General features: G+C 43.1%; 1 protein-coding gene across 2 annotated transcripts in view; it reads right to left on the bottom strand.

The window, feature by feature from the left end:
• Positions 1-21,842, bottom strand: part of AGBL3 (AGBL carboxypeptidase 3) — a 480,467-nt gene that overhangs the window by 259,941 nt on the left and 198,684 nt on the right. For both annotated transcript variants that reach the window (XM_069227938.1, XM_069227936.1), the window contains exon 8: positions 5,713-5,875. In XM_069227938.1, the coding sequence (XP_069084039.1) occupies positions 5,713-5,875 (163 nt within the window). The remainder of the gene's footprint in view (positions 1-5,712; positions 5,876-21,842) is intronic.

The raw sequence follows: 21,842 nt of genomic DNA, 5'->3' as shown, positions 1-21,842 counted from the left end.
AAATGTTTCCCAGGTCGACAACAAAAGAGAATAATTACCAACATGTGACATATAACTAGACGGGGTCAAATTTAAAATGTTCTTAGGCTATAACATCTTCAAAGAAAAAAATCATGAGGAAGCATGTCATACTGCAACCTGATATAGTTCCTGGGGGATATAATAAAATCTGATACCCTTTGTTGGGATGATCCAAATGCAGATCACTTTTAAGGATCGCAAAACAGTGGGGAAGGCGTATTTAACTACATGTGGGTCAAATTTGTTAGGTTGGGCTCACCAAAAAAATCTAGGAATAAAACTTGATCCCAACAGTGCTGAACCAGTCCTGGTGGTAGAGGGAGAATGCACTGTGGACTCACTGTGTGAACAATATCCTGAGGTATTCACTAATCAATTAGGTCATTTGTAAAAATGTCAACATAAAATTGAAGTGAAATGTAATGCAACGTTTATGTGTCGACCTTGGAGACTTAAACAAAAACATTGGGTGGACAGATTTCCTCTTCTAACAATAAATGATATGATCAGCGTAATTGGAAAAGCTGAGGTAGTTAGTATTATTGACCTATCCTCAGCATACTACCATATTGAATTACTCCCTGACTCAAAATCCTCACTTCTTTTATAACACTTCTGGTGCTTACCGATTTTGCAGGATGCTGTTTGGCCTTGCGTCAGCAGCAGCTGTCTTCCAGAGAGCCATGCAAAAAATACCAGAGGGCATAAAAAACGTCCTCTGTTTCCAGGATGACATCCTGATTTATGGGGAATCGAAGGACCTACACAACCACTCACTAAAGGATGTTTTAGAAGCCTTAAAAAATGCTGGATTCACAGTAAGTAGAGAAATTTGTAAAATAGGTTTAGAATCTGTTGATTATTTAGGACATAGTATATCCAATAAGGAATCAATCCAAAAGTTAATCTAGTGAAAGCAGTGAGAGATGCACCACCTTGAGGTAGCAAAGATGAATTAAAGTCATTTTTGGGATTGGTGGAATATATGATGAAATATGTAAAAAAAAAATTGCAGATGTGACATCACCCCTAAGAAATGTATTAAAGAAAGGTGTTTCATTCAACTGGGACTCTAATTGTCAAGTATTTTTCGAATCCACCAAAAAAGCCACCTTCTCTAGGTAATTTTGACACAAGAAACAAAACGATTCTATCCACTGATGCCAGTGGAACAGAGATTGGAGCATCAAAGATAATTGCTGTTGCGTCAAGAGCCTTAAAATCAACTGAACACAATAGTGGAAAGAGAAGCCCTCGCCGTGACTTAAGCCATTGACCACCTTAAATTTTTTCAATGGGGTTTACCCTTCACTGTTCACACTGACCACAAGCCATTAATATACATATTGTCAACCAAGGGTAAAGACAACACAACTCCCCGCACAGCCAAATGGCTCCTTACTACAGAAGGTTTCAACTTTAACATTGAGTATGTCTCAGGGTCTCAGGCTCAGGTTCAAGGAATTGTGTAACAGATTGTCTTTCTAGACTCCCTTGCAAGGAGGAGATTGAGGAATGTGGTGTTGACATTGAATATGTTTGGTTAGTGAAAATTCACAGGATCTCAGAAGAGGATTGGGAGAATGGTATGTACAAGGATTCGACTCTTAAACAAGTAAAAGAGAAAATAGTCCAGGAATGGCGGGGCTGGGATGGGCTACGGGAGGCAGGAGGGGGAGAAGGGGAGAGTGCACCTGATGGTGCATGTGTGTTTGGCCGGCCGTCTGAGGCTGGCTAAACACACATGCACACTTAGGTTTCTCCAGCCTGGCTGTGTTGAACAGCCAGGCTGGAGAAACTGCACAGACCTCAGGGCTGTGTCTGAGCGTCAATCACTGCCGCTCAGACCAATCCTGTCACTGCTTTCATGCATGATTGTGCATGAAAGCAACACCAGGATTGCTGGGGAGCCTATGCTGGGACACCAGCCAAAGAGGTGCGCGAGGCATCAGGAGGCGGCAGGGACAGAGGCAAGGAAAGTTATTTTTATTTTTTTCAATTTTCACCTTGTCTCTATCCCCTCTGCCCCACTCCTCCCCTTGCGTTATGTGGCGGCCGCCACTGCCAGGCACACTTAAGGATAAACTGAAAGATTACTGGTCAGTACGACATGAGTTAAGAATCAACAACAAAGTTATGAGAGGTAACAGGTTGGTACCACCTAAAGATATTTGGGAAACAAATTGCAGAAATTGCACATGAAGGCCACTTAGGCAGGAGCATCCCTAAAGCTAAAGTTAGAGCCACATATTGGTTCCCAAGGATGGCCTCCTTGATTGAAGATAAAGTAAAGGATTGCTTAATCTGCGCTCTAAGTGATAAGTCCAAAATCACCAGTGAGTGCCCCTCTATCCCCTATAACTAGTTACTCCAAACCATGGGACAAGTAAGGCTTGGATATCATTGGTCCTTTTAAATGGTCCATGTGGGCAGGGAAATTCATGTTAGTGTTGGTGGATTATCATTCACACTGGATAAAGACTAAAGTGGTAGGAAATATTATCACTCAGATCCTCATAAAGTTCATTACTGAAGCGTCTATGTCAGAAGGAATTTCCAATTGCCTGGTTACGGACAACGATGTACAATTTACCTCTGATGAGACGGGTGGGTTCCTACAAAAATTGTCCTCCTTAAGACAGCACTGTATTGCCCTAGAGCAAATGGGTTAGTGGAAAGAGTCGACCAAATTATTAAAGATTACCTACAACTAGCCCATATGTCAAACATCACTGCATAACAAAGGCCCTTCAAAATATGCTTTGGTCATATCACACGGCACCTAACTTAATCACCAATATTTCACACTTCCTAGCCTTAAAAGGAAGATCTCCTAGTACTAAAATGTCCCTGAGTTGGTTGAGGGTTGGAAAGCCTAAATGTGTTACTTGAGAGTAGATGAGCTAACAAAGGAAACTCCACCAAGAGAAATACAAGAGAAGATTTGACTTAAAATATGGCACGAAGGAGAGCAAATGGATGGTGAGGAAATTAGTGGTGGTGCCTTCTCCTCATCATAGTGGAGGAAGTAAGTTCTCAAAACCTATGTAGATTATTACAATAGGAAAAAAATTAGTCACTCTTGAGGGTGGACGGGTGTGGAGCATGAATAAACTGACTCCATATCACCGTCTTCACGTCAAGGAAAATTCCAAAGAAAATGTTGAGGAATGCACTGGGGCCAAATCAAAGCATAATTATGCAAGACATCATGAGGCCCCAAGATGCCACAAAGATTACATTATGCAATAACTGTGTGGTTTTGTTGTAAATATTTGAATTCTGGTATTACCTCCACAACCATGGCCCTGATTCTGACCTTGGCGGACGGCGGAGGCCGTCCGCCAAGGTACCGCCGACAAATGACCGCACCGCGGTCAAAAGACCGCGGCGGCCATTCTTACATTTCCGCTGGGCCGGCGGGCGCTCTCCAAAAGAGCGCCCGCCGGCCCAGCGGAAATGCCCCTGCAACGAGGACGCCGGCTCAGAATTGAGCCGGCGTAGTTGCAGGGGTGCGACGGGTGCAGTTGCACCCGTCGCGTATTTCAGTGTCTGCAAAGCAGACACTGAAATACTTTGCGGGGCCCTCTTACGGGGGCCCCTGCAGTGGCCATGCCATTGGCATGGGCACTGCAGGGGCCCCCAGGGGCCCCACGGCACCCCCTACCGCCATCCTGTTCATGGCGGGTTTCCCGCCATGAACAGGATGGCGGTAGGGGGTGTCTGAATCCCCATGGCGGCGGAGCGCGCTCCGCCGCCATGGAGGATTCAATGGGGCAGCGGTAAACCGGCGGGAGACCGCCGGTTTACCCTTTCTGACCGCGGCTGAACCGCCGCGGTCAGAATGCCCTTGGGAGCACCGCCAGCCTGTTGGCTATGCTCCCGTGGTCGGTGACCCTGGCGGTCACCGGCCGCCAGGGTCAGAATGACCCCCCATGTCTTTTCAGTTGTATAGGATGAAGATGGTGTTGTAATTTTATATTGTGTTCTTTGATTAATCAGTATTTACTTCAGTTGATTATATGGTATAATCCGTTTATCTTGTGCCCTTCCATACTTCTTATTTATTTACCACCTTAGTTCTCAACGTATGGTGCGTTCCAGGATCCGACTGATAGTTGTGTGACAGTTACAGCTGTGAGGAGATTATGAGGCACAGCTGTGTGGCTGTGGGAGGCTGTCTCTGTAAGCTAATACAGACTTTCTCTTGAAATCTCTGTGCAAGAGCCTTTACAACAAATCACATAGTGAAGTAATTGTTTCCATGGTGACCAAAAGAATAATGGGTTGGACTGCTACCCCAAGCTATTGCCAGTCGTTAGATTTTTTGCAAGCAGCCTCCCATCATATTTTGTGTTTCATGTACCACCATAAGTGGCACAGGTATGCCCAGACGTGGGTCCCATGCTCACAATGTCACTGGAACTAAGTTGTACCAGGCTAATGAGCTCATAACTAGTGCAAAACAGATGCTGAGTTGCTCGTGTTCCAGTTCAGGGAGGACTGAGCTTGGCAGTTCAGACTGGACTGTTCCCATAAGGAACAGGGTCAAGACTGATTTGCATGTGGCTGGATCCAAACTGGCATGGTGAGAAAAGAACGATGGGTTGGACTGCTACAGTGAACTACTGCCAGACTTTTGCTTCGCCTTTTGTGAATTTCACAGATCAATTATTCTACACTAACAAAAAGAAACCTGTGTAATGGTATTCTTAACTTATAAGAAGAAGACATCATATAAGTGTCAGTTACAGATGAAAGCTTCATAACTGTGAGAATCCATTAACAATGTATTAGCTCTAACAAGTCTCAGATAGATTTATGTTGCAAATTATCTATTTATAGTACAATTCAAGATGTTAGATTCCTCTCTCAGAAAAGCTATAGTTTATGTGTCTATCTCTGACAAGGAACTGGGTATATTTAATTAGCTCACAACTTAGACAAGCTCATGATTGTAGGTGAATTCCTCATACATTTGAACATTTATTTGTTGTAGAAACATCATTTGTATACAAGTGAATGAATAGTAGTATGAATTGTTGGTTTAGATAAGGAACTGTTTGGACATTATTGATTCCCAAATCAAAGTAGAAATTGCCAGAAGATTATAGATTCCTGCATCGGGGAAAGGATGCGCTTTAGAGAAGGAACTGGATTCACATTAATTATTCTGGTCACAGAGAATTTAAAAACTATTCAGTTTCTGAGAATCCTTACTAATGCAATGGGTGATATAGTTACTGATATGTGAGTGTATGTGCCTAAATTATTTATAAAACTATCACAACCAGCACCCCGCCTGTCTTGAAGATAAGCTCACCATCTTTGATGGTTCTCAGCACACCGGCAGCAACAACACTATCAGACTGCAGAATAGGAAGTGTAAAAAAGAAACAAATAAGGAAACAGGCCTTTTCCAGCTATTCACCTAGAATCTGTAACAACATCCCCTCATCCATCAAGACCACTTTAACGCTGCTCCAATTTAGGAAAGAGATGAAAACACACAACTTTAAAGAACACAACACGACAATGCATTTACTGTTCACAAACCAGCTACCTCTCCTATCACTCATTGACTTTATGCTTGTCTTTGACACTGCACGCGCTCCGTTGTCCTTTGGCTAGGTTAGCACTATAGAAATACCACATACATACATACATACATGCAGCCAATGGCCAGCTAACCTTGTCAGGACAGTTTTTATGCAGCATCAAGGGGAAGACACGCTCTCTCTGGCGTGTGAATTCTGTCTGCCCCTTGGTCGTGCACCCATACATGAAGACGTTCTGCTTCCTGCTGTGGCCATGAAGGTCACAATATAGCAGCACCTCTCGCTCTTCCATCATGCTGCAAAAAGGAGAAAAAATATGTATTAAAGATGTGACAAAAACCGCAGCATAAGTAAATGTAAATTTAGAAATGTTGCTCTCTGAGTGGAGGAAAGTTTTATGACGTCTGCATGACTTAATATTTAGGGAAAGCTGCTGGTCAGGAATGCAATTGTTGGCAGATTTGGATGGGGCCAGAGAATACCTGGAATTACCACAGATATCAGCGAAGTGATTTGTAGATTTTCAACTGGTATAAAAAGGTACACTTCTGGTAGTCCTTAGACTTCCTCTTCCAGACTCTGAAATATCCAGACCCATTGTCTAGGACACATAAACTATTTGGTCCAGTATGACTCATTGGTGGCCAGGCCCCACCTCCCATGCGCACCTTTCAGATGCCTGGCATCTCTCTGCTTCCAAAGCAGACACAGAACCTAAGGGATTAATCATTCTGAAGGCCTACTTGTGCAAGACTATATTCTCCCCCATTCCTCAAGCCCAGGCAATTAAATTAAGCATGGAAACCTGGCTACAGCACCAGTCAAGAACACACACTGGTACCTACATAGATAGAGACAACATAATAAGCAGCACAGTCAAACAGAAACCACCGAATATTTTAATCAATTATTACTTTGTGAAATTCAATTAGCAAATCTAAAATACGAAGTTCCTGCTATGCAAACAGTTTTCATGCAATGAAATCGGAATATTATTCAAATAGGGAGCGCCATAGTTGGACTCTCGCTCCTAAGCGAAAATGCTGGATTAGGGATGACAGCACATTTGTTTGTAGGCAACTGAGTCACTCCTACAACAAGTGGCAACTGTTGGCCCAACCCCCCCAGCTCACAAGCAGTACCTCACAAAAACTCAGAAAGCATTTGTGGTTTCTGGCAGCCTTACGCATGGTCTCTAGAGTGCGACATCTCAGGAAAGGCGTGGTGAAATGGAAGTTACCCTTTTCTCTCGTTAGCAACAAGTCTCAGTCACACACAGGCAATGAATTAGATGCAGTAGAGTTTTCAATATATTTATTGTAAATACCGCAATATACGGTAAAATGCATGAGCTGCAATGATTAGGATAATAAACAGTAAAAGAAGCATAACTGTGAAGATGAGAGTTGTGAATATAAAAACCCCCACCATCTTACAATAAACATAAGATAAAATTCCTAGCAAAGAAAACCTAATGTCTAACCTAATGAGAGCTAGGTATGATAAACCTAATCTGCCAGTACCATGCCCATGAGAAGCGCCCCCCAACCCTTGTTAACTTGGAATGAGGTCTCTAGGTCACACTCCATGCTGAGTTCTGCAGCAAGGTGACGTGCAGCATAGATGGCATCTGGAAGGTACCACTCTTATGAACTTGTTCATGTGAGATGTATTTATACAGATCATGTGGGATCCCAGACACAGGTATGTTCCTAAACAACTGATAAGGAGGCAGACTTGTGGGAGAAATTACATAAGCAATCCCCAACAAGTGTAAAAAATTTTCTTATCAGAGATAAGTAAGAAACGGACATGATAACAATACCTACGTACATCACTGATCATGATGCTAAAAATGACACCTTCTCAGAGTGGCACTGATAATGTAAATCAAAAATCTTTATAAAATATAAACAATGGCAGCCATCTTAGGTGAAATAATAAAATAAATAAAATAAAACAGAACAAGCTAAGCAGGTTAAAAGTCACTGGGTGATGGGGATACAGGCCTGCAAGCCAAAGGCTAAGGAGTAACAGAGCCAAAAATGACAAAAACTAAAAAGAGTATAATCAGACCTCTGCCTTCCACTATTAGAATATACATTTTGAAATAATTATATAATCTACTTGGGACTGAAGATTGTTAGTGTGGGTTTCAAAATAACCCATTTGCGCATTCTAATGCAGAAATCATTTTGTTAAAAAGTCTTAACATTTTTGGATGACATTGAACATTTATTCAGTTTCACTAACACTGCATAGCTTTCCTAGGTTGTGACCAATATGTTCTCTCTTCTCATCCACCCCTGGTAACTAAACAGCAAGTACTAGCGATCCACCCTTTTAAAGTTACACAGTCCCCAACAGGGACTGTTAATATAAATAGTTTCGAAGATAATCTCACCTCTGTTGTCAGAACTAACAAGCACTGGAAAAATCAACAGGACTGGCCTTTCACAAAGCTGCAGTACCTGTAGTCCTAAAATGGTTCTCTTGAATCCGCAGCAACACCTTGACGATTGCAGTCCAATTAGATGTTACTAGTTGTCCCTCTCAAGTCAGATGCAACTTCTTAAAGTCTTTCAAAAGGCTGCAGTACATCTAGTTGTTACTAGATGCCCCTCTTGAATCCTAAACTGCTTTAAAAACCTTTATCGACACTGCAGTGCTGCAAATTGTTACTAGCTAGCTTTCTAGAACAACATTCAACTGATCAGAAGACATTTACAAACCTGCAGCACCTCAAGTCGTTAAAATATCTCCCTCTTGGCGCACATGCAGCAGTCATAAAAGTCTTTCACTAAACTGCAGGATATGGAAAATGTCACTTACCCAGTGTACATCTGTTTGTGGCATGAGACGCTGCAGATTCACATGCTGTGCATTATCCTGCCATCTAGTGTTGGGCTCGGAGAGTTACAAGTTGTTTTTCTTCGAAGAAGTCTTTTCGAGTCACGAGATCGAGGGACTCCTCCCCTTTCGGCTCCATTGCGCATGGGTGTCGACTCCATCTTAGATTGTTTTCCCCGCAGAGGGTGAGGTAGGAGTTGTGTATATAGTAATAGTGCCCATGCAATGGAGTAAGTATTTATGTACATAATGTGGTTAAAAGTGATATATATTTACAAATTTACAAATGTACAAGTTTATTTCTATCAACTTATAACGGCTACAGGCTCCCGAGGAGGTGGGAGGGCGCATGTGAATCTTCAGCGTCTCATGCCACAAACAGATGTACACTGGGTAAGTGACATTTTCCGTTCGATGGCATGTGTAGCTGCAGATACACATGCTGTGCATAGACTAGTAAGCAGTTACCTCCCCAAAAGCGGTGGTTTAGCCTGTAGGAGTTGAAGTTGTCTGAAATAATGTCCGTAATACTGCCTGTCCTACTGTGGCCTGTTGTGTTGTTAACACATCCACACAGTAATGTTTTGTGAATGTATGAGGCGTAGACCATGTGGCTGCCTTACAGATTTCTGTCATGGGTATATTTCCTAGAAAGGTCATTGTGGCGCCTTTCTTTCTAGTGGAGTGTGCCTTTGGTGTAATATGCAGGTCTCTTTTAGCTTTTTCATAGCAGGTTTGAATACACTTAACTATCCATCTGGCAATGCCTTGTTTGGATATTGGATTTCCTGCATGAGGTTTTTGAAAAGCAACAAACAATTGTTTTGTTTTGCAAAATTGTTTGGTTCTATCAATATAATACATTAGTGCCCTTTTGATGTCTAATGTATGTAATGCTCTTTCAGCTACAGAGTCTGGTTGTGGAAAAAATACTGGGAGTTCCACAGTTTGATTTAAGTGGAACGGTGATATAACTTTCGGTAAAATTTTTGGATTTGTGCGTAGAACCACTTTATGTTTGTGTATTTGTATAAAGGGTTCCTGTATGGTAAATGCTTGTATTTCACTTACTCTTATAAGAGATGTGATAGCTATTAGGAAGGCCACTTTCCATGTTAAGTATTGCATCCCACAAGAGTGCATGGGTTCAAATGGTGGACCCATGAGTCGTGTTAATACAATATCGAGATTCCATGAAGGAACTGGTGGTGTTCTTGGGGGAATGATTCTTTTTAGACCCTCCATAAATGCTTTTATGACTGGGATTCTAAAAAGTGATGTTGAATGTGTAATTTGCAGATAGGCAGAAATTGCTGTGAGATGTATTTTAATGGATGAAAAAGCTAGCTTTGATTTTTGTAAGTGTAATAAGTAGCTTACAATGTTTTTTGTTGACACATGCAGTGGTTGAATTTGATTATTATGACAGTAATAAACAAATCTTTTCCATTTATTTGCGTAGCAATGTCTTGTAGTAGGTTTCCTAGCTTGTTTAATGACCTCCATACATTCTTTTGTAAGGTCTAGATGTCCAAATTCTAAGACTTCAGGAGCCAGATTGCTAGATTGAGCGATGCTGGATTTGGGTGTCTGATCTGTTGTTTGTGTTGAGTTAACAGATCTGGTCTGTTTGGTAGTTTGAGATGAGGTACTACTGACAGGTCTAGTAGTGTCGTGTACCATGGTTGGCGAGCCCAAGTTGGTGCTACTAGTATTAGTTTGAGTTTGTTTTGACTCAATTTGTTTACTAGATACGGAAGGAGTGGGAGAGGGGGAAAAGCGTAAGCAAATATCCCTGACCAACTCATCCATAACGCATTGCCCTTGGAGTAAGGGTGTGGGTACCTGGATGCGAAGTTTTGGCATTTTGTGTTTTCTTTTGTTGCGAATAGGTCTATTTGCGGTGTTCCCCAGTTTTGAAAGTAGGTTTGCAGTATCTGGGGATGAAGTTCCCATTTGTGTATCTGTTGGTGATCTCGACTGAGATTGTCGGCCCACTGGTTTTGAATTCCTGGGATGTATTGTGCTATTAGGCGAATGTGATTGTGAGTCGCCCAATGCCAAATCTTCTGTGCTAAGAGACACAGCTGTGATGAGTGTGTCCCTCACTGTTTGTTTAGGTAATACATTGTTGTCATGTTGACTGTTTTGACAAGAATGTCAATGTCAATTTGTGGGCTATTAACGGTTGAAATGCTTTCGATGCTAGAAACACTGCTAGTAGTTCTAGTTGATTTATATGAAGTTGTCTTTGTTGAGTGTCCCATTGGCCCTGGATGCTGTGTTGGTTGAGGTGTGCTCCCCACCCTACCATGGAAGCATCTGTTGTGATCACGTATTGAGGCACTGGGTCCTGGAAAGGCTGCCCTTGGTTTAAATTTATAGGATTCCACCATTGAAGCGAAGAGTGTGTTTGGCGGTCTATCAACACTAGATCTTGAAGTTGACCCTGTGCTTGTGTCCATTGTGTCGCTAGACACTGTTGTAAGGGCCGCATGTGTAACCTTGTGTTTGGGACAATGGCTATGCATGAAGACATCATGCTTAGAAGTTTCATCACAAACCTTATTTGATTTGATACTGTTGATTTGGGTGCATGCTTTGTACTACGTTTTGGAATGCTTGTACTCTTTGTGGACTTGGAGTGGCAATCCCTTTTTTTGTGTTGATTGTTGCTCCTAAGTATTGTTGTATTTGACACGGTTGTAAGTGTGATTTTAGGTAGTTTATTGAGAACCCTAACTTGTGAAGGGTTTCTATGACGTATTTTGTGTGTTGAAGACACTGTTTCTGAGTGCTGGTCTTTATTAACCAGTGTTGACATGTAGTCTTGTTGTTTGAGCAAGGGAATCACGTCTTGAAGTGTCACCATGTGAAAGTGATCTGATTTGATGTAAAGGTTTGGTGTTCTGAGATCTAAGATGGGTCTCAGTGTTTTGTCCTTTTTTGGTATTAGAAAATACAGGGAATAAACACCTGTTCCTTTCTGATGGTTGGGCACTAGTTCTATTGCCTCTTTTTGTAATAACGCTTGGACCTCCAGTTGTAATAGATCCAAGTGCTGTTTGGACATGTTGTGTGCTTTTGGAGGCACATTTGGTGGTAATTGTAGGAATTCTATGCAATAACCATGTTGGATAATGGCTAGGACCCATAAGTCCGTAGTTATGTCTTCCCAATTTTTGTAATAATTTGTGAGTCTCCCCAACACTGGTGTTATGTGTTGGGGATTCGTGACATTGGAGTCACTGTTTATTTTGTGGGGTTTTTGGGCTTTGGAATTTCCCTCTTGTTTTAGGAAACTGTCCACCCCTATATTGACCCCGAAAACCTCCTCTTTGGTTTTGGCCCTGGTATGTGGGTCTGGCCTGTGAGGTTGAAGGTTCAGTGCTTTGGGCTCGGAACCCCCCTCTAAAGTGTGGCTTCCTAAAGGTGCCTCTGCTCTGTGGGGAGTAAAGCGCGCCCATGGCTTTGGCCGTGTCCGTGTCTTTATTTAGCTTTTCTATAGCTGTGTCCACCTCCGGCCCAAACAACTGTTGTCCATTAAAAGGCATATTAAGCACAGCCTGCTGGATCTCTGGCTTAAATCCGGAGGTGTGTAGCCATGTGTGTCTCCGAATAGTGACTGCCGTGTTCACTGTTCTGGCGGCTGTGTCCGCTGCGTCCATAGCCGATCGTATCTGGTTGTTGGAGATACTTTGGCCTTCTTCCACCACTTGTTGTGCACGCTTTTGAAACTCTTTGGGAAGATGTTCAATGAAATGCTGCCTTTCGTCCCAATGAGCCCTGTCATATCTTGCCAATAAAGCTTGGGAATTGGCAATATGCCATTGATTGGCTGCTTGCGTTGCAACCCTTTTTCCTGCGGCATCAAACTTTCGACTTTCTTTGTCGGGTGGTGGTGTATCCCCAGAAGTCTGTGAGTTTGCCCTTTTCCGGGCTGCCCCTACTACCACTGAGTCAGGTGTTAGTTGTTGCGTGATGTAGACAGGGTCCGTAGGGGGAGGTTTGTATTTCTTCTCCACCCTAGGTGTGATGGCTCTACCTTTGACGGGGTTTTGAAACACCTGTTTCGCGTGTTTTAACATACCTGGTAACATAGGCAGACTTTGGTATTGGCTATTTGTTGATGACAGGGTATTGAATAAAAAGTAATCCTCTATAGGTTCTGCATGCATTCCTACATTGGTAAAAGTAGCTGCTCTGGACACCACCTGCATGTAAGCAGTACTGTCTTCTGGTGGTGATGGTCTTGGCGGGTAGCAATCCGGACTATTGTCAGATACTGGTGCATCATATAGATCCCATGCATCTGGGTCATCCTGGCTCATCCCTGTATGCGTTGGTGATTGCATCGTTGGGGGTGTTGCAATTGGTGACAGTTGTGGTGAGTGCGGTGGCGATGGCTGTGGCGAAAAACGTGGTGGAGTTTTTTCTTTAGCCACTTTTGCTTTTGGCTGTTTTTCTGTCTCTTGGAAAGCGAGTTTCCGTTTCATTTTAATTGGGGGAAGAGTTCTTATTTTCCCTGTGTCCTTCTGAATATGGAGCCTTCTTTGTGTATAGTCTGGCTCTCCCATCTCTAATTCTTGTCCAAATGTATGGCCTTGTAGTTGTGATGAAAGGCCTTGTTCTTCTGAATATGAACTCTGTTTCGGCTCCGAGGCTGGGTGTTTCGGCACCGGAACCTTTTCCGTAGTCTTTTTCGGCTCCGAAGCCACCTTTTTCGGTTTTGGGGTGCCGATATCTCGGTGCCGAGTTTGGTCGGAGGCAGTATCTCGGTGCCGAGTATACTCTGTGCCTGTATCTCGACCGGAGTCGGATGTCTTCGACACGTGTGTGCCCTTTTTCGGTGCCGATGGTTGGTCACCGTGCTTACGGGTTAAGCCATGGCCTGCCGGCGGTGGCGTCCCCTGGGCTTTCATTATTTTTGTGTGAGTTTTGGCCGGGGCAGTTTTACTCACGGTTTGTTGCCTCGCCGGCTGCTCACTTTCGGCCTCGTCCGAGTCCGAATCAGGAATGGAGACAGTCTCCTCTTCTTCGACGTCGGGGTGTCCTGCCGGCGTCGATGCCATTTGAAGCCTTCGAGCTCTTCGGTCCCGTAGCGTCTTCTTCGACCGAAATGCCCGACAGGCCTCGCAGGTATCCTCTTTGTGTTGGGGGGACAAACATAAATTACAGACCAAATGCTGGTCTGTAAAAGGATACTTATTGTGGCATTCGGGGCAGAGGCGGAATGGGGTCCGTTCCATGAGCCTTGAAGACGCACGCGGTCGGGCCGACCAGGCCCCGACGGGGAGTGGAAGCCCCGAAGGGCTACCGGAGCTCTTCTTTTCTTCGGTGTCGATCTGCTATTACTAGCCCGATACCGAACGCAAACAATACCGTCGAATTTTCAGAGATTTATCTAACTTTCCGAACCGAAACACGGAGCGAAGAGGAACACGTCCGAACCCGATGGCTGAAATAAAACAATCTAAGATGGAGTCAACGCCCATGCGCAATGGAGCCGAATGGGGAGGAGTCCCTCGATCTCGTGACTCGAAAAGACTTCTTCGAAGAAAAACAACTTGTAACACTCCGAGCCCAACACTAGATGGCAGGATAATGCACAGCATGTGTATCTGCAGCTACACATGCCATCGAACATATATATATATATATTCAAACTCCAACAGCTGCCAGACACCCGAGGCTACTTATATGGTAGCGGTCCGGGCGTGGATCTGGCGATCCACAAAAAATACGCAATTCTTCTAATACCGTGTAGAAGATTACCCGGACAACAAATGGAAGTCCAAAATACTTTAATCACCAATGCTTCCTCCCAGTGATTAAAGTATTTTGGACTTCCATTTGTTGTCCGGGTAATCTTCTACACGGTATTATAAGAATTGCGTATATATAGTAGGTAGTTATAGTTAGGACCATGTTTCCATAGAAAAAGCGTTTTTTGACTTGCCTATATCTTTGGCACCATTTGACGAATCTTCACAACATTTTTTTAAGTGTTCTGATGGCGCACAGAACATTTTGGGGTGATCTGTCCAATAGGGGCCGAGCAAAAGGGGATGCGAGGGGGTATTCAAAAAAGTTGCATTTTCCAAGTTAATTCCCACCGGACCTTTAGACATGAGTACAGCCCGAACCATTGGACGGAATTACACCAAATTTGGCAGAAAGCTATCTTACGGGACACAGATTACACTTTCGCTTATTTGGTGTAAATCTGTTTAATATTTTTTGAGATATTAAAGGGAAAATACATTTGTATATTTAGGGACGCAGATCCTTCATGATGTATTTGTAAAAAATTACCAGCTTGTGCAGGAAAATGCAGAGTTCTGATTCGCTGCTAACACTGTAAACCAGGAAGTGTTGGCAGCCATCTTGAGATTCGACTTCAGCCGAGTTCCACAAAAAAAAGGAAAAAAGACAAGTGGCCAGGGTAGAGTCCTTCCTACTTCCTGAGCCCTTAGCTCTGGTGCTGGGGTCCCCCCAAGGCTAAAAAATACTCTTTAAACATTTTTTCTGCGATTTCGTACAATTTTGCGATTTAGCAGATTTTTTTTTTTTAAACCTCCCCCCCACCCCGCGCTGGTTTCTTACAAGCCCCCAGGTGGGCCAAGTCCCGCGGGCATTCAGAATTTCTATGCGGGGGCTGGACAGTCCGCCCCAGGGACAACCACTGGGGTTACTTGCATGTTGGAGGGGGGCCAATGATGGCCCTGGGGACTGGCTCTCCCCCAGGGACGGCTCCTGCTATGTCACGGGGTACCTATCCCCGGGACACAGCTGTTTGCTGTGGCTTAACAGCAGCTTTGACAGCTGCTACCAAGTTACAGCAAACACTGCTTGCAGTGAGGGAGAGCTGTCAAGCAGCTCTCCCTTCCTGCGAGCAGAGGTTTCCTCTGTCTCCTTGCCTGCAAAGATGCAGGCAGGGACACAGAGGAAACTGCTCTCACAGAGAAGGAGCTGCTATAGCAGCTCCTTCACTGTGACAGCAATGCCGCTCCCACAGGAGCTAATTACCCCACAAATAATGGCACTCATGACATCTTTGATAACATCATTGATAATATCAATGTAATATTTGCAGTAAAAGTTTTGACGAAAAAACTGTGTATGGCGGGGCATGAGTTATAGTTACCTTAAGGCACGAGTTCTAGTTACTTGAGATAACTAACTATCACAGGGGAATTTCTATGGTTTTGTACGTTTAAAATGTGAGCCAAACTTAAATGTCCCTGTATCCTTTAGTTTTTTAAGTGAATATATATCTATATATATATATCTATATCTATATATATAGATATAGATGTATATATATAGATATAGATATAGATATATATATATATATAGATACATATGTGGAAAATGTCACTTACCCAGTGTACCTCTGTTTGTGGCATGTAGTGCTGCAGATTCACATGCTAGGCATAGCTCTTCCGACATCTAGTGTTGGGCTCAAAGTGCTACAAGTTGTTTTTCTTCGAAGAAGTCTTTTCGGAGTCATGGGATCGAGTGACTCCTCCTTTTGGTTCCAGTGCGCATGTGCATCGACTCCACTGTTAGATTGTTTTCCCGCAGATGGTGAAGGAAGGAGTGATAGAGTATAGAAATACAAAGAGATGTCCATGCAAATGTAAATGAATAAACATATGTACAAATGTAAAACCTAAACGACTACAGGCTTCCGGGGAGGAGGGAGGGTGCATGTGAATCTGCAGCACTACATGCCACGAACAGATGTACACTGGGTAAGTGACATTTTCCGTTCAATGGCATGTGTAGCTGCAGATACACATGCTATGCATAGACTAAAAAGCAGTTAGTCCTCCCATAAAGCGGTGGCTAGCCTGTAGGAGTTGAATTGTTTGAAATAATGTCCTTAAGGCAGCCTGGCCTACAGGGGTTTGTTGCTGTGAGAAAACATCAACACAGTAGTGTTTTGTTAATGTATGGGGAGTTGACCATGTGGCTGCTTTACATATATCAACCATTGGTATGTTTCCTAAAATGCCATTGACACACATTCCTTTCTTATAGAATGTGCTCTAGGAGTGATCAAAAGTTGTCTTTTTGGTTTGATATCGCATGTCTGTATGCATCTAACAATCCATCTTGCTAAACCTTGTTTTGATATAGGATTGCCTGTATGTGGTTGTTGGAAAGCAACAAAAGTTGCTTTGTTTCCCTAAAATCTTTAGTTCTGTCTATATAGTACATAAGAGCTCTTTTGAGATCTACTGTATGAAGAGCTCTTTCTGCCACAGAGTCTGGCTGTGGAAGGAAGACTGTCAATTCCACTGTTTGGCTGATGTGAAATGGAGATAGTACTTTTGGTAAAACATTTGGATTTGTTCTAAGTACAACTTTATGTTTGTGCACTTGGAAAAAAGGTTCTTCAAGATTGAATGCTTGTATTTCACTAACTCTTCTTAAAGAAGTAATAGCTACAAGGAAGACGACCTTCAATGTCAAAAATTGAATTTGACAAGAGTGCATGGGTTCAAAAGGTGGTCCCATGAGTCTGGTAAGTACGATATTAAATTCCACGATGGAATAGGTGGTGTTCTAGGTGGAATAATGCGTTTTAATCCTTCCATGAAGGCTTTAATAACAGGAACTCTGAATAGAGAAGTATGTTGAATAGTCTGTAAGTATGCAGATATTGCAGTAAGGTGTTTCTTGAGGGATGAGAAGTTACTTACCTGTAACTGTAGTTCTCCAGTATTGGAAGCTTTCATAGATTCACATGGCATCGTCGATGGTGCTGAGTTAGGCTTCTTAAACTTGTGAAGTACTTTAGGAGGAGGAGTAGCCAGCTCTGAAGCAGTTTTCTTTGCTTTCTTGAGGGATTCAGCACCCACTTTCTTTTTCTGCGGAGAGCCATGGCGCCTTGCTGTCTTTTGCACTATTTTTCTAGGTGGCTCTTGAGCCTCAGAACTTTCCTGTTTTCTCTTCACAGATGTTTTAGGGGCGGAAATAGAAGAAGAGGCACTGTCCTCATCAGAGGTAGAGTGTCCAGTCTTACCTCTTTGAAGCCAAAACAGAAGGCGACCCTCCCTGTCCTTCAGGGTTTTTGTAGAAAATGTCCTGTAGATTTTGCAGTCCTTAGTCTTGTGGCTGGGGTACAGGCAGTAAATACGCTCCTCATGTGGATCCTCCACATATAACCTTTTCTTTAAACATGAGGCACAGTATCTGAAAAGGCCTTTCTTTGGTGTCTCTGACATGGCAGCCAGTATGAATCAGCAGAATAGATAGAAATGTCCAAAAGCTGTAGAAACAGATCTCCTGAGAGAAAATCTTGAGCAGAGTTTAAAGGAGACTCCTCAGCACAACGTGCAGTGGAAAATCTGAGGGAAGGCAGCTCCTCACAGGAGGTTCTAAAGGGGTGAGGCAATCTGATTGGTTCAAGTTTGAGTTTGGGTCTATTTTGCAAAACAACTATGATGGGTTATTATATTGAGGCCTAGTCCATGTATTGTGTGCATACATTTTCAGGCCTGGTTTTTTATATTCCACCGGGGACTCCCATCTCGACGACTGAGAAGTATTCAAGCATGTGAATCTATGAAAGTTCCAATACTGGAGTAAAGCCAAATTTGATTTTTGCAAATGAAGTAAATAGCATACAATATCTTGTATAGATGCTGTAAGTGGATCAGTGTTTTTAGATTGACAGTAGTAGACAAATCTTTTCCACTTGTTTGCGAAGCATTGCCTAGTAGTAGGTTTACGTGCTTGTTTAATTACTTCCATACATTCTGGAAGTTTCAGGTAACCAAATTCTATGACTTCAGGAGCCAAACTGCTAGATTGAGAGCATTAGGGTTTGGATGCCTGATTTGACCTTTGTTTTGTGTTAACAAATCTGGCCTGTTTGATATTTTGGAATGAGGGACTACAGACAGATCTAGGAGTGTTGTGTACCAATGCTGGTGTGCCCATGTTGGTGCTATGAGTATCATGGTGAGTAACGTTTGACGTAGTTTGCTGAATAGAAAGGGAAGGAGTGGGAGAGGGGGAAAAGCATAAGCAAATATCCCTGACCAATTGATCCATAGAGCATTGCCCTTGGATAGAGGATGTGGGTGTCTGGATGCGAAGTTTTGGCATTTTGCGTTTTCACTTGTTTCGAATAAATCTATGCCTGGTGTTCCCCACCTTTGAAAGTACTTTTGAAGTACTTGGGAGTGAATCTCCCATTCGTGTGTTTATTGGTGATTTCTGCTTAGAAGATCTGCCAGCTGATTGTCTATCCCTGGAATATATTGTGCTAGTAAATGAATTTGATTGTGAATTGCCCATTTCCAAATTGTTTGGGCTAGAAGGGATAGCTGAGATGAATGTGTTCCGCCCTGTTTGTTGAGGTAATACATGGTTGTCATGTTGTCTATTTTTATGAGAACATTCTTCTGTTTGAGAAGAGGTTGAAACACTTTTAGGGCAAGAAACACAGCTAATAATTCACAGTGGTTTATGTGTAGCTGTTTCTGTTTGACATCCCATTGCCCTTGAATGGTCTGATTGTTTAGGTGAGCTCCCCAACTGATCATTGATGCATCTGTTGTGATTATGGTCTGAAGCACAGGGACTTGAAATGACCGCCCCTTCATTAGATTGCTGCGATTCCACCATTAAAGGGACATATGTGTTTGGCGGTCCATCAACACTAGATCTTCAAGTTCATCGTGTGCTTGTGACCATTGTTGTGAAAGGCACTGTTGTAAGGGCCTCATGTTTAGTCTTGCATGTGGGACTATCGCTATGCAAGATGCCATAATTCCTAGAATCTTCATGATAAATCTCACAGTGTATTGTTGATTTGGCTGTATGAGTGGTATGAGATTTTGGAAAGCTTGTATCCTTTGTATATTTGGATAAGCTAGGGCTAGTTGAGTATTTAAGATAGCACCTATGTAAGGTTGTACCTGTGCTGGTTGAAGGTGTGACTTTTGGTAGTTTAGAGTGAATCCTAGGGTGTGCAAGGTTTCTATCATGTAACGAGTGTGTTGTTGGCATTATTATTAGCCAATAGTCTAGATATGGAAATACATGGATGTGTTGACTTCTTAAGTAGGCTACTACTACTGCTAGACACCTTGTGAACACTCTTGGAGCTGTTGTTATGCCAAATGGCAACACCTTGAACTGGTAGTGTTTTCCTGCTATGACAAACCTGAGGTATTTTCTGTGAGCTAGATGGATGGGTATGTGGAAATACGCATCTTTGAGATCTAGAGCAGTCATGTAATCTTGTTTTTGTAGTAGTGGAATAACATCTTGCAGAGTTACCATGTGAAAATGCTCTGACAGGATATATAGATTGAGGGGCCTGAGGTCCAAGATGGGCCTGAGGGTGCCGTCTTTTTGGGGAATCAGGAAGTATAGTGAGTATACACCTGTTCCTTGTTGAGAATGTGGAACTAATTCTATTCCTTGTTTTAATAGTAGAGATTGTACCTCTTGTTGTAACAAACGGTATGTTCTGGGGACAATTTGTGTTATCGTGGTGGAATGTTTGGAGGGGTGGAGATTAATTCTAGGCACTAGCCATTGCGGATAATTGATAATACCCAATTGTCTGTGGTGATATTTTGCCAATGAGGGTGGAATTGCTTGATATTGGGTTTGTTGTCCCTGCTTTGTTTGGGAGGTAGAAGCATCTGAGGATTTTGGCTTGAAGCCTCCTCTAAACTGTGGTCTGCAAAAGGAGCCTCCATATGGGGTAGTGCATAAAGCGCCCATTGCTTTTGCAGTATCTGAGTCCTTCCTAAGTTTCTCAAAAGTGGTGTCTGCTTCTGGGCCAAAGAGGTGCTTTTTGATGAAAGGCATATTATGAACTGCTTGTTGAATTTCTGGTTTAAAACCAGAGGAGTGCAGCCATGCATGTCTTCTAATTGTGATGGCAGTATCTAGACTCCTTGCAGCTGTATCAGCAGCATCGAGGGCAGATCTTATTTGATTATTGCTGATAGCTTGTCCCTCTTCAACCACTGTTTGTACTCTTTTTTGATGCTCCCTTGGGAGATGCTGTATAATATCTTGCATTTCGTCCCAAAGGGCCCTGTCATACCTGGCTAGAAGTGCCTGAGAATTTGCAATTCTCCACTGATTTGCTGCTTGTGTAGCAACCCTTTTCCCAGCTGCATCAAATTTTCTACTCTTCTTATCAGGAGGTGGTGCGTCTCCTGACTGGCTGTTTGCCCTGTTTCTTGCCGCACTGACTACTACTGAGTCTGGAGGGACCTGATGAGTGATGTAATCTGGGTCAGTAGGGGCAGGCTTATACTTCTTATCAATTCTAGGGGTGATAATCCTAGCTTTTACAGGTTCATTAAAAATCTGGTCTGCATGTTTAACCATTCCTGGTAACATTGGGAGACACTGGTACTTGGAATGAGTAGAAGACAGTGTATTAAATAAAAAGTCTTCTTCTAATGGCTCAGAATGCATGGTTACTCTATGGTAAACTGCTGCCCTAGATATTACTTGGGTGTATGCAGTGGTGTCTTCTGGAGGAGGTTTTGATGGATAAATATCTGGATCATTGTCCGGGATAGGATAAGGGCCTTAGAGGTCCCATTGGTCTGCTGTATCTCCATGTGAGTATAAAGAATGTGTTGGAGAAGGCACTGGTGGTGGGCTATTCTGAGGTGAGAAAGAGAGCTGTGGAGATTGAGGAGGAGAAGTATGGAGAGGTAGTAGCTTCTCCTTTTGTTTTTGCACCTTCGCTGGTGGTTGCACAGAGTCTAGTTCCTCTTGGAAAGCCAGCTTTGTTTTGGTTTTTAAAGGAGGTGCAGTGATGATTCTTCCTGTCTCCTTATGAATATGGATTCTGGACTGTCTCTCATCCATAACCTGTAATATTGGTTCAATCTCAGGCTCTTCCTCAGAAGTCTTATGAGATTCCATGATTGGCCTTGTAATATGTCTTAATTTTTTGGAAAGTTCTTGTTCCTCTGTATATGAGGATTTTTTCGGCTCCAAGGTGTGTAGCTTTTTTGGTACGAAAAAAGTAGTCGGAGGTCTCGGCTCCGAAGCCGATTGCCGAATTTTCGACTCCGAGGAATGGGGTCTGTTACTGGAGTCAGAAACAGTGCTTTTAACAGATGTGCTCGACTCCGAAGTGGACGAAGGAGTGGCCTTTTTCGGTGCCGACCCCGAAGGACGGTCACCAGCAGTCTTTTTTGGGCCGAACCATGGCCTTCCGGCCGTGGTGTACTCAAGGGCTTTGAATGTTTTTTGTGCAGGGATGTAGGGGCAGACGTACTCACATGCTGGCCAGCTGTGATGGGTCTGTTGTCTTCCGATTCCTGTTCGGAGTCTGTATCTCGCATGGAGACTGCTATCTATGCCTGCTCTTCCTCCATGACGTCGAGATGTTTGCTGCTTTTCGACGCCATT

Source organism: Pleurodeles waltl, chromosome 4_1 (assembly GCF_031143425.1).
Source record: "Pleurodeles waltl isolate 20211129_DDA chromosome 4_1, aPleWal1.hap1.20221129, whole genome shotgun sequence".
NCBI lineage: Eukaryota > Metazoa > Chordata > Amphibia > Caudata > Salamandridae > Pleurodeles > Pleurodeles waltl.
Note: the sequence above shows the minus strand (reverse complement) of the source record. Positions and strands in the feature narration are given on the sequence as shown.